The sequence below is a fragment of the Taudactylus pleione genome, unplaced genomic scaffold (assembly GCF_031769625.1).
Source record: "Taudactylus pleione unplaced genomic scaffold, aTauple2 ptg000032l, whole genome shotgun sequence".
Taxonomy (NCBI): Eukaryota; Metazoa; Chordata; class Amphibia; order Anura; family Myobatrachidae; genus Taudactylus; species Taudactylus pleione.
The window spans coordinates 9,320,685-9,335,000 of record NW_028284434.1 but is presented as its reverse complement, the minus strand read 5'-3'; the positions used below and the strand labels follow the sequence as shown (position 1 = coordinate 9,335,000).

The window sequence follows — 14,316 nt, the reverse complement described above, 5'->3', positions numbered from 1 at the left end:
TTATGCCACACAGTAGTCCCCCTTATACACATTATGCCATGCAGGAGCAGTGCCCCTTACACCACACAGTAATGCCCCTTACACTACACAGTAATGCCCCTTACACACTATACCACACGGTAATGCCCTTTACAGATGCTACATAGTAGTAGTGCCCCATATAACACATTTTTCCACACAATAATAGTGCCCATTACACATTATGCCCCCACTAAAGACTCACTTCCCCGTGTCTCTCCAGCAGCCTCTCGCCTCCCCGTGTGCCATCAGCATCCATTAGGTGTGGATATGGGGCCGGACCACCAGCAAATGACATGGTCAGACAGCGCTGTTGCAATTTGAATATGGCGCTGGTTGCGAGCCAATCGGAGCTCGCACACTGGCAGCTACTGCTGATTGGCTGCTGGTCTGTGTGCTCCGATTGACTCACGACCGGCTACGCTGTCTCTCCTTGACTGCCTGCCAGTGCGCCAGCTGTAATCAGCTAGCAGGCCAGCACAAAAATCAACATTGTTGACACCTGGGCCCCCTCGACGGCCCACCTTGTGTGCATGACTGGGGGGGAGGGAGAGCGGCGGGCCACAGAGGCCGCTCGGGCACCATAGCAGCGGCACCCCTTGCACCCATGGTAGTCACTCCACTGTTTGCATGCATGTTAGCAAACAGTGGGGACCTTTTCAAAATCAATGGAATGGGGCTAAAGGTGAACAATGTAAATAAATAAAAGGCTGCAGGTGTACTTCAGGGTCCAGTCTTCAACCCGGGCAATGCCAGGTATCCCAGCTAATATATATTATACATCTATACACACATAATAAATAAATATATATATATATATATATATATATATACACACATATATATACACACACACACATACATACAATATATGCATACACTTACAATATACAGTCAGGTGCTTAAATATTGGGACATTGACAGAATTTTCATATGTTGGCCTCTATTCACCACCACAATGGCTTTGAAATGAAACAAACAAGATGTGCTTTAACTGCAGACTTTCAGATTTAATTTGAGGGTAATTACATCTGAAAGTCAGGTGAATCAGGTGAACGGTGTAGGAATTACAACGGTATATATATATATATATATATATATATATATATATATATATATATATATATATATATATATATATATATATATATACTGCTGGGAACAAATTATTGTATTTATAAAATGCTATGTAAAGCCCACCATTAGAATACAGAGTACTTGAACAAAACAAAAAAAAACACTATTTTAAGGCTTCAAAGGCATGAAGTGACAAGTACACTAAGACAGATATAGGAAGTTACTTTAATTAACTCTGTTAATTCAAAGGCAGCCTTAGGAAATAATTATAGGTTTGAGATTTCCAGTGATAACCGTCAGGAACTTCCTGAAAGAACCAGGCACATGGAAGCCATAAGTGTGTGTATAAGTGGAACGGTCCCTGCCTACGAACACACTGATTAAAACACCAAGGGGAGATGTATCAAGCAGTGTAAAGACTGGAGAAGTGGACCAGTGAGGAAGTTCTCATAGCAACCAATCAGCTTCTACTGTACCTATCATTTTATAGACTGTGCTTGATAAATGCTATCTCAAAGCGGATTGGTTGCTATGGGCAACTTGCTCACACTACAGTACACTGTTTGATACATCAACCCCTTTCGTGCCTAAAACAGTGTGTAAATATTGTTAAGGCTGCTGCTGATCTGCAGTAGTGGCCATCACCAAATGAGAGATGCATGCTCATCACACACCTGCTACATGTTGGTAGCTAAGTGTACAGCAGAAACAGGATCCCCAAAAACAGTTAGTAATGTGAAGTGAAGTTGCCTGATATAACGGGATTTTTGGAGAATCTGCTGAATGATCTCAGTAGAATTTTAAGGCAAAAATCTATGTATTGATGTCCCTATTTAAAGCGTTGTTGTAATCTGAACACAGTGAATGAAGTCACTTAGTGGGCTGGGAGTGTGTGTGAGATTCACTAGTCTTTAGTTGGCAGTAAACATTAGTTTACCTCATTAAATGGCTGCCCTCCGCTGACTGAGGGCAACGGATGCCCTTTACATCATAGGCAGCTACAGATCTTCCCAAATCTTACCAGCTTTCAGAGTTGCATAAAAATAGGATTTAAAAAAAATAATCAAAAACAGATTTGATTTAAATCAATTTTTTGTATTAAATTATTTTTTTAAGTAAACGGTTTAAATTTTGAAATGTTTATTTAAAAAAATAAATAAATTATAAAATAATCCTATTTAAATCAAATAAATCCGTTTTGTTTTTTTAAATCCGATTTTATGCAACCCAAAAGCTTTGTCATCTTAAATCAGATTCTTTCTATATGTAGTTTAGTGAGACGTTAGATCACTTGAAAGTTTATTTGAGAACATGTTACAGGGCCGTACATTTCCTTTACATTGTAAACTTTAGTGGGAATGGTCCTCTCATCTTTTATTTCATTGTAAGTTCCTATATTGGTGTTATCATATGTTCAATTTATCTCCCTGACTATACAGAATGCAGAGTTTTAGCATTTAATAAGCTTGTGAGCAGGGCTCTCTTACCTTTATGTCTGTCTGTTAATTACCCAGTTTTGTTCTATTAATGTTGTTTTGAATTGTAAAGTGCAATAGAAGATGCTGCGCTATATAAGAAACTGTTCATAAATAAATAAAATTGTCTTTTTATAAAAAAAATGTAAAAAAAAGCCAAAAAAGTGTCAATTTTGATTACTTTCTACTTGATAAACCTTAAAATGTACAAAGATTTCAGTATAACTTTTCAATAATGTCTCCAGCATAAGGCCTCATGATCTTGTGACCATATATTGATTTGTTTATTATGGAGGACTGTTGACTAGCGTTTTGCTTTTACCGTGTCCATTGATATGTTTTTGCTATTGCTGAAAAACAGGAGTGCAGATTGTATAAGACACCATCAGGGTTGGATGTAGAGGTAGCGGCGGGGGAAGTTGCCCTCGGGCTTCCCACATACAAAAGACCCCCCCACGCAGGGTCAGTGTGACCCTGCAATTCCCGGAAAGGGGCTGCTACGGCTCTGTATTTTGCATGCACAGACAGTGCTGCATTACGCGCATTATGTGCAGAGCGGCTCCAGAGTCCTTTCATCAGCTTCACGTGACACATCACGTCCATGACGCTGAGGAGGGGACTCGGGAGCCGCTCTGCGCTGGATGCAGAACACAGGGCCGTCAGGATTCAAGAGGAGCCTGCCACAGGAGGTAAGTACTGGCAGGGGGAAAGGGGGCGCACTGTATACCATACAGGGAGCACTGTGGGGCACCATGTGGCATATGGGGGGCACTGTGGGGCAGGATGCCAACTTTATTTGAGGGTGCCCGACAACTTAGTTGCCCTGGGGCCCCCACAAGCCTTAATCCAGGCCTGGACACCATAACTTGTTTCTACAAACCTGTAGACTGAAACACGCCAGGGTTACACAGACAGTATCGAGATGCAAACGCTTCCATCATTCTATCTATCTTCTGGGCTTCGCCAGGCAGCCTGAAGCTCCACAAAAATTGCCTGCAAGGAAAGATAATCATAGATCATTAAATAATTAATTTAACCAATCACAGACAGACTACTTTAACCACTACTTACTCCTGGAATATATAAGTCTGCACTGAAACCGCTCGCCAGATGAACAGCTACTTGTGTATTATACCATTTACATCTAGCACGTGCTATCCTGTCTAGCTAGCCCCCCAGCAGCCTGGCAAGCAATCTGAGTCATTATACTCGCACAGCGATCAGTAGTATTCCCAAAGAGCGCATGAGATCAGCAGACGGATTCCATCAATTTGCTGCTGTTCTCGGTAATGGCCCTAGAGGATTAATTCTTCCTGAAGGAACCATAACACAAGAAACAATAATAAGGTGTGAAGCAAAGTATGTGGCCTCAGCAATTTCAGCACTGTATGCAAAGAATTGTTAGTACAAATTATACAGCGTTTATCAAAATATCTGGCTATAAAAGCCGCTGTAGCATTACAAATTATAATACATGTACCATTTACACTATAAAAGATACACTAACTGGATTTAAGAGTATTTCATTTAAATTGGTTATGTGTGACAAGCTTTGTTAGCATAAGGATGGCTTTCCCTAGTGATTACATATATTCTTTATGCCACATACCCTAAAAACACCAGAAATTCATAGGCTAGGCCTAGATTATAGACATTTGGCTGTTATAGATATGTACTGCATCTGTCAGACTCTTACTGTACAACGGCTTTGCCCTAATTAGCAAGAGTAATACAAATGATGAGGATCCCCAGACTGCAAGCACAATGCTGTACTGACCTTAATGCCTGGACAAGATTCAAATCTGCAAACTCATGGAGTTCAACAAACGCTTGAAGAACCAGGATATTGAAGTCATCCCTTTAAGAAGAACAAAAAAACCCACAAAATCAGAGCATAAATGACGTTTTGATTAGTTACTCATTTTTGCAAATAGCTGAATAAATTTAAGCTCTTAGTAAAAATTTTTAAAATAATGGGTTTGCCAATATTGCCTATTTTCCCACATTAGAAAGCATTTCAACTTTTATTTTCAGTAATATTCTACTTTTATAGTGCCTTGAAAAATCATTCAAATGCCAGCAAGTTGCGCATTGTATTTGTTTACATATAGATGCCCACATTGCTAAACCGTTATAAGGGTGTTAATCGGGTTACACAATAGGGACAGTCAGGTCCTTGTGAGCGACACCAGATGACTGCCGAGACCGCCAAGAGAAGATCCTTTTTAGCTCTGCTATACTGGGCACAAAGCTTCAGAGAACAGGTGTTTAGTTCATGCAATACCAGGCCTAGAAAGTGTCACTATATTCTGCAACATTAGGATTTACTTAAAGACACGCAGCTTTAAATGACTGCTGTTAGTGTGCTTGTGAGAGGTACACAGTACACAGAGAACCCATTAAGTTTAATGAATAATATAAATGTGAGCAATTAAAATACAAGATTTGCACTGGGGTTTCCACTACAGAGATCACACATACATGAACATTAATGCAATAGGTGTTCATAAGCCATGTATCCATCATTTCCATCAACAGGATCGTAGGGAGCAATGATGGCACAGGTGATGGGGGAAGCATTGCCAGATCCTGGGGGCGTGGAACAAAAAACTATTATTGCGTAATGGCACATGCCTAGTAGAGGGGCATTCTTCCCGCTGCCCAATGGGTCCGGGCCGCTACTGGACGTCTAAGACAAGCCCGGGTATTTAGTACCTCCCTTCCCCCCTCATGGCGACCCTGCACATCAATAAAGAAAGTAAATGCCATTTGTTCAAATATTAGAAGATATAGGATTAAAAAAAAAGACAACAAGAAAAAAAATGTTTTAAATACAGCAAGGTTTAGTTTACACATATGAAAATACATGTATATTATATTACCAACATATTATGTTACACCAGGAGCACAAACACAGTACGCCTGATACAGTTATATTACCATTTATAATGATATGTTTCCCACAGCATCAACAGGTTTTATAATTTACAGTATAAATATTCAAAATAGGTAAAACAGGTAGGGCAACATTTGTACATTGAATTCTAGATTTTCTAGGTTTCCGATATGATCATACTAGTGCACGGTGATGAGGTGGATTCACTCGTCATCAGCTAAATACAAGATATTTCCCCCATGCCTGTTACATCTGCTCTGTCCTGCACCTCGTTTCGGATTAGCATTTCCCAAGATTTCTCCCATACTACTATTCTCTATAGCTCCTGAGCAGATTCTCCTCCAACCTTTAATCCTTCCAGTGCAGTCTTAAAACACACCTCTTAGGCATAGTCTAACACTATTCTACTCCTATACTACATCTCCTGGGCAGGGCCGCAACTAGGGGGGGGCTAGAGGTAATGCAGGGGGTGAAAAAGGGCTGACTCAGTTGTAGTGCGCGGTGACTTGGGGACTGCAGATTCCATGCGGGCTCTGCTGAAAACGGCCATCCAAAAATGGCCGCTGCCGAGGAGAAGACAGATGCTAGAGGTCCTACTGGACCTCTAGTGTCTGTTAGGCTAGTGCAATGCACATAGTGTTCCCGGAAGTGCCAGGGACACTGCCGCTGCCGGGAGAAGATTCAGAAAGCTGCATCTTCTCCCGTGAGACCCCCTGGCATAGAGCATAAACCCCCTGGCAACGAGCATGAAACCCCCCTGGCAACGAGCATGAAACCCCCCTGGCAACGAGCATGAAACCCCCCTGGCAACGAGCATGAAACCCCCCTGGCAACGAGCATGAAACCCCCCTGGCAACGAGCATGAAACCCCCCTGGCAACGAGCATGAAACCCCCCTGGCAACGAGCATGAAACCCCCCTGGCAACGAGCATGAAACCCCCCTGGCAACGAGCATGAAACCCCCCTGGCAACGAGCATGAAACCCCCCTGGCAACGAGCATAAAAGGTAAAGGTAATTTTAAAATAATTAGAAGCCTTACTGTGGGGCATAAAATGATGTCGGGCAAATATGTGAGTGGCACTTTGGTAATAGGCATTACAGTGTGTGGCATAAAGTGTAATGGGCATTATGGTGTGTGGAATAATGTAAGTCACTATACCAGGGACGTCGGACTAGTGCACTGCCTTATGGAGGAGCAAGGACAAAATCCAGGTATGGGAAGGGAGGGGTCGCAAAATTACTGCCTTGCAGCGGGTGACAGAAATCCTAGTTTCAGCCCTGTCCTGGGTACTACCAGCTAATGCTCCAACTTACACTCCCACTAGCAATTATTGTCTCTGCACTTCTCTTTCCCTTTAATTCCAGGGTGGGCAACAAGCGGCCTCCCAGCTGTTGTAGAACTACAGATTCCAGCACGCCCTGCCACAGTTTTGCTATTTGGCCATGCTAACTGTTGCAGGGCATGACGGGATGTATAGTTCAACAGCTGGAGGACTGCTTATTGCCCACCGCTACCCACCATCAGTGACACATTTACATCTTCTCCTTCAACCTAGTATATACTTATTCTGTTTTTCTGTATTTGTTAGAGTGACTGCCCCCCCAATGCAGAGCTATGTAGTGCATTACAGATTAGAGCCCCAGATGACATGGGCCTGCAAAGTGCAAACTAAGAACACTTTCCTAGATTTGGGATTCACCCTTGCACACTTTCCATGCATACAAATCAGTGTCACCAGAAGGGGACTGTCTAATGTAACATGAGCCATCTGCTGCACACTGATATGATAATAATCCGCTTCTGAAAGTATAAATATACTATAAGGCGCAAACAACACAGGCCAAGAGCTTACATTTACAATTATGTTATGAGGGGCAAAGTATAAACTGCAACCATCTGTTTATTTCATAGATTTCTAAAAATCTAAATGATGTAAAAGCTAATAAAAAGAAATGGGTTAAAATCTATTTATATATATCAAACACAACCAGTGACCATTTATACATTTATCTCAGGCACAAGTTCTAATGTGTCTAAAGCTGCACTAAGTCGCTCATGGGCAAAGAGCACAAATGTGCCAGACAGGCCGACATGTACTAGAGTGATAGGGCCATTAGACTGCACAGAACGTAACTGGTTTCACCCTGCACCGTATGTGCTAAGGTACCATTTTAAACCGCAGCACTGATTAAGGAAAGCATTACAGAGGCACAGGTCGCATTCATATATATGTGGGCATGTATCTTGGGATGTAGTTATTGGGGCACCATTTACAATGTTGACATTCATATTGTCAATAGTTAAGTCGACAGATAACATGTCGACATGTGAAATGTCGACATTATGATTGTCAACCTATTATACCACATCCTCTGGGCTGAAATATTGGTTGAACATCCGCCTACTAAAAATATGAAGACATCTTGTGAAAAAACTCCCAATAGGTTACCCACCATTTCACTCTACAGAGCAGCGCTGTAGCTGTTAGTGGGAGCATATGCTGAAAACCTGAACTGCATCCCAATCCCTAATGAACACGGCTTAAATAATACAGTAAAAAGCCATGTTAACAGGTATCAATATGGATGTGATAGACAGGTAACTCCACTAGCTCCTGTATAGCAACCACAATATGGTATCAGTCACCAGCTTACCACAGAAAGGAGCATGATGGGTTAGTTCTAGTATTCATTACCTCATGGGAGGTCGTTTACCTAACAAATCAGGCAACAACACCTAATATAAGAGACTCGTGGTCTATTCTGTAGACTTACTGTCATGCTGCATGCATAAGCAGATTTTAACAGACACAAATGAGTGTAAAATGGTTGTGCAAGGCCGTCTGTATACGTGTGGGAGCCTGCGTTTGACATTAATGGTTTAAAACCAAACAAGATTTGTTGACTGATGATAAACATTTAAGTACGATTTGTTTTTATGTACTGCAGTGACCGCAAGCCTTTACCAGGCAGTTACTATGACTGCAGGCTAAGAGAAGCAAGAGGGGGAAGAGTCTAGTGACATAGGTGTGTACGTGTGCTTGTGTAACATTTCTTGTATTTATAGACATTTCTAAGAGATTTCACCTTAAATCTCCCTAACTGGAATAAGAGTCACTGATCCGCTGACTGCCACAGACCTCCTACTTGTGCATATGCAAAGAAAACAGCTTTTCTGGGCATCTGCCAATGTTACTGGTTAGTCTGAAGAGAAGGAATGTCTGCTATTTAAACACCAGGGCACAAGACTCGCCCTGAAACTGTCATTATGCCAATCAGCTGTCCCTCAGCCTAGCCCATTACTACAACACTAACCATTCTGAAACAAGGCATGATATTAACTGCTCAATGGCAACAGAGCAAGGAAACTAAGAAATACATTTCCACACCGTTGGCATGGAGTGGAAAGCCTCAAATGTATATCTCTTTAGTTCTACAGCGGCACATCCTCCACTAAGGTATCCAAGGACAGTGAAAAAGCAGAGAACATTCTCCATACAAAACATGTGACAACACAGCAAGTGCGCGGATGTTGGATTAAAAAAAAAAAAGCAAAAACTTAGTGGTAATATTTTTTGGGCTTTTTACTAATGAATCAAAGTCCATGTAAAAATGACATGCCAGACCTGGCAGAGGGCCCTGGGCTTAAGCTAGAAAAACACTATCATCAATACAGGGCTTGTGTGCCTAAATGTGTATACTGGAATGTAGGCGCAGCTGGTTAAGGTACCGGGAGGTGGCAGGTAACACACAGGGGGGTCTTCGCTTGGCTTATAGTGCAGAGCTCTGTATATCATTTTAAGTGTACAGATACAAGTAGACTTCATTTAACTACTTAATGGTCAGTGGGCTTTAGTCAAGACCAAACCAAATTTGTTTGTTTTTTGTATTGAGACATCAGTTTCCCTGGAAATCATAAACATATATAAAAATGTATTCATTTATGGTGAACGCAGTCACAAAAAGATATTTTTATTTCAAGTTTTTCCACATTTTGGGGCATATGTATCAAAGCTTGATGGGAGATAAAATTGTGAGATATATATCACCAACCAATCAGCTTCTAACTTACATTTTGCAGGCTATGTTTAAGAAATGATAGTTTGGAGCAGATTGGTTGGTGATATATATTTCACAATTTTATCTCACATCAAGCTTTGATACATATGCCCCTTAGATTGAAAATAATCAACTAGATTGAAGTTGAAGAGAGATAAAGTGGAGAGAGCAACCTATCAGCTTCTGTCACTTATCTAGCACAGTCTTTGAAATGACGGTTACACTCTGGATGGGTTGCTTTGGGCAACTACTCAATTTCCTCTCTCTCCAAGGGGTCTATTTACTAAGCAGTGTTAGGAGAAGTGAAAAGTGAAGAGTGAAAAGTGATAAGGTGCCAGCCAATCAGCTCCTGTCATTTTTCAAACACAGCCTGTGAGATGACAGTTAGGAGCTTATTGGCTGGCACCTAATCACATTTCACTTCTCCTAACACTGCTTAGTAAATAGACCCCTATAACTTCAAACATCTCCACTTTAGTGACAGCTGAGCACATAGTTAATTACTAGGATATCAAGTTACCTTTCTCCCAGGTAATCACCAATGACCGTTTTGTTCAGACCTTCTCCTTTGTATAGGAACTGTGCTATATCCTCCGGTGTATTCTGTAGCAAGTCATTCTCGAGGAGGAACTGGATGCCCTGCATCAGAAAATACATATACCGAAAATTCAATACACATATTTCATGTGCTCCTGTCTATTACACACGTGGAAGCAGCCATATTCATAAATATTACTTCAGTCCACAAAATGTTCTCTGTCTCCACTCTATATAAGCAGCAGTTATGCTACAATGACATGTGGCAACGAGCACAAAATCAGTAGCAACCAAAATCGACAAATGTGCTGGCAGCGCACACAGCACTAAGGGGTCTATTTACTAAGCAGTGTTAGGAGACAGAGTGAAAAGTGATAAGGTGCCAATCAGCTCCTGTCATCTCACAGGCTGTGTTTGAAAAATGACAGTTGGGAGCGGATTGGCTGGCACCTTATTACTTTTCACTCTGTCTCCTAACACTGCTTAGTAAATAGACCCCTAGGCAACAAGACCCAACTTTCAATTTGGCCACGTGTGGGCAAACAGCCGAGCAAGATCACTCCCAGCACGACTGGAGCCTGATGGTACAGTCCAAAGACAAATGCACATGCAGGCTGTGATTCTCAGTCATCCTGTGACCGTATTCACCAACATGCCTGATTAGGGTCCAGCTGAACTGAAATCAATCAACAAGCATCGTAGTTATATTTTTTTCAGACACATGTACTGACAACTTGCAGCATGTGTAGCCAGCATTAGACTAATGAAGGTTAGTGCCTATGGGTCTAAGCACATTTGTGTTAGTTATTCATTTTATCATTCTGTGAACTAGTAGTTTGCATGTATTTTTTCCCCACAGATAAACAGGTACATTTGTACACAGAAAAGCGGCATGTAACTAGTGTGTGCACGCCATCTCTGTATCGCACTGGCATGAGGACTCCGCCCCGAGCACAAGGGGCCACAAGTGTTAAGGTAGGCAACACCTGAAAGATAAATCTGCAGATCGAGTGATCTGCAGATATATCTTTAGATGATGGTTGTTCATACACACTGACCGGCCATCATCTAGCCAGCAGATGCGGGTCCCACTGGCAGGGAGGTGGGGCGGGGCTGCACCCCTCCCAGCGGCTGCTGCTGTGTATGTACGGGCGTTCTGCAGACTCCCCGTACACATTTGCCGATGGACAGATATGTCTGCAGACATATCAGTCCATCGGCTGTGCAGCACAGCCAATGCAATATGTCTGGATGACTCGGTTCACAGACATATCGTCTGTACAGACTTGCTGACGGCTAGCAGATATATTGGCCGATCAATTGATCGGCCAATATATCAGCCAATGTGTACCCAGCATTAGATATATACAGTTCTAAACACTGGTGCTAGCCTAATGCCTAGCCTGGACATAATTATAGTTCTTTGGAAAACTAACCAGCACTAAAGCCAAAATCAATAAATGCACACTAGCATTCGCTATAATCAAAGCAGTGCTTGGAAAAGAGCCTGTTCTCCAGAAGACTTCATCTTGGTTTCAATTTTTTTTTTCCCAGAGATTGTGAAAAAGTCATCATTGTATGTATGTGTATGGAACCCTTGTCTTTTATAACACAACCAGTTTGGAATGTTCAGGTTATATACATGCCTTATACTTCACATAGCAGTGCCTCGGCCACAATGATCCCAACATATTAGTTCCACAGAAGTCTCACATTACTACTCTCAGTTACCTATAAGGTTCATTTACTCAGATTGGCAAATTGTTGTCTTATCTACCCACCATCACTATACCTACCAATATTTAAATGGTGAGGGAACAAAAAAAAAAAAAAAAAAAAGAAAACCACCACATACAGAGCAATATAAAACCTGCCTACTAGTACCTATTCAACCCATGCTCATGGACAACCCAATCCCACCAACACTTCTTTGCCTGCCAATCTCAAGCCTCACCCCAGTAGGACACACCCCTTTTAAAAATCAGTAAACTGATTATTGAGATGTACGATTCAAAGTTGATGACACCTGGATATGTAGGAGCTGAGCTGCTGTTTGCATTCTAATACTCTGATTGGCTACAAGTTGTTCTTATCCCACCCACTTAATCTGTTGCATGTCTGTGGGTAACCAGGTATGAAGAATGATTACCATAAACGCTGTAACCTTAATCTAAAGCACCTCAAAAGAATGTGTTTCCCCTTCTCAAGCTGGCAGTTAAATTCAATAAAAGGCATTTCCTATAAACTAAACTCCCCATTTATTCCCATTAACAATACTTTGGTGGTGTCCCCACTTCGCTGTCTCTATTTAGTAGTGTTCAGCCATCCCTTGCTGCTGATTGGTCAATGTATGAAATCAAAAAGATCAACAACACAGCTCCTCTTAGGGAGTAGATTTACTAAAGTGTGAGTTTTTAGAAATGGAGATGTTGCCTATAGCAGCCAATCAGATTCTACTTAAAATTTATCTAGCACCTTCTAGAAGATGATAGCTAGAACCTGATTGGTTGCTATGGGCAACATCTCCACTTTTAAAAACCTACACTTTAATAAATATACCCCTTAGGCTTTTAATTTGAGCCACTGTGTAGAAGCTTTGCCACCTAAGTATTATTATTAGGAAGGATGGGGATTTAACACAGTGGAAAGCCCATTTAAATCCAGACACTGAAGACTGACTAAAGCTATGTTTCTACCCTGTTTTCCACACTTACGGGTCTTTTTACTAAGCAGTGTTAAAAGACAAAGTGAAATGTGATTAGGTACCAGCCAATCAGCTCCTAACTGCCATCTCACAGGCTGTGTTTGAAAAATGACAGTTGGGAGCTGATTGGCTGTCACCTTATCACTTTTCATTCTGTCTCTTAACACTGCTTAGTAAATAGACCCCTTAATATTGAATATTCTTTATTAAATTTTAATTCAATTCATACTGTGTAAATGTGCCATTTAGCGAGATAGTATTTCTTGCTTGCTTATACACATAAGCCAACATAATATTCACTTGGCTTCTCAGATGATCATTTCTGAGAGAGCAGGACTGGACAGGCAAAATGCAGGAGCCAGACTGCTCCGTCTGGTACCAGCAGAGATGTGCTGTACATACATCGCCTGCGGAGAGAAAAAAACACTGTTTTGTGTGTTTCTGTCTGGGGACAGCCGGTGTTCACAGCTTATCTGTTTAACCAACTGCTGGCCAGATGCCTCTTATGGATATTTCAGATCTTAGTACCCTCAGCACGTAGAGAAAGGTAAAACATGTACACACAACACGTTACCAACAAAGATTACCTTTTTGGGGTCCATGTTGAATTTCTTCCTTCCCATGGCGATCTGTTTATTCCTCTGCGTCGTTTTGCTACATAAAAAAGAAAAGGGAAATTGAAAAAAAGAATAGCATTCTAGAAGGAATGTACAGATGTATCTACATACACCTATCACCAAAATCACAGCAAACAGACCCATTTGGCGCATCAGAGGCTTTGCATTTTAGCCGGACCATGCAACGTTTTCTCAAAATATTCGTCTTAATGTGCTACTTTGTATCAATTCCTTTGCAAAAAAAATATAAAAACTACTAATCCCTGGTACTTAGTACACTATTAGCAACAATTAAGACAGAAAATTCAGGAAAAAATACACAAACTAGGTAAAAAGGCAAAAGACAGATGCCCTATACTCATGCCACATATCATTATGCTTAATCTGCCACTTTTTACCAATTCCTTTACGTCAAAAAACACTTAACCTAAGTAAAGTACTTAGGGCCTGATTCAGAGCCGCTCGCTCTGAATCAGGGCCAGGCTTTTTTTTTTTTTGGAGCGGCCTCTTGGCCGCTCGCATAGCTGTGGGTTAACCACCCACAGGTATTGCGAGCAGCTAGGATGATGGTCACGATGGTCAAGACCATGGTAGGGTCTCGCCCATCACAAGCCCCAGAGAGCTTTCGGCTCTAACAGAGCCGGAAGCTCTCCACTGAAATCACTTATATGTCAGTGGGGCCGCCCCCAAATGGCAGGCGTTCTCATGGGAACGCCTCCGTTTAGGCAGACACCCCCCCCCGGCCCGCCCATCAAACGGGGCGTGCTGTCACTCAACATCGACAGCTCGCCCCCTTCGGAGCGAGACTCGGAGCTACGGAGTGCCCGTCGCTAGCCGGGTCTCACGCATGCGCACGACAGAGCCGGCTCCGTCATGCGCATGCGCTGTGGGCCACCATCGACCCAGTTGCGAGCGCTCAGCGCTTGCGACCG

General features: G+C 42.0%; 1 protein-coding gene across 1 annotated transcript in view; it reads right to left on the bottom strand.

Moving 5' to 3' along the window:
- The window catches only part of CYTH3 (cytohesin 3), a 148,549-nt gene that overhangs the window by 45,801 nt on the left and 88,432 nt on the right, over nt 1-14,316 (bottom strand). The window contains exons 4-7 of the mRNA XM_088451955.1: nt 13,355-13,421; nt 10,047-10,165; nt 4,348-4,428; nt 3,451-3,563 (exon numbers count right to left, since the gene is read on the bottom strand). Of these exons, the coding sequence (XP_088308081.1) occupies nt 3,451-3,563; nt 4,348-4,428; nt 10,047-10,165; nt 13,355-13,421 (380 nt within the window). The remainder of the gene's footprint in view (nt 1-3,450; nt 3,564-4,347; nt 4,429-10,046; nt 10,166-13,354; nt 13,422-14,316) is intronic.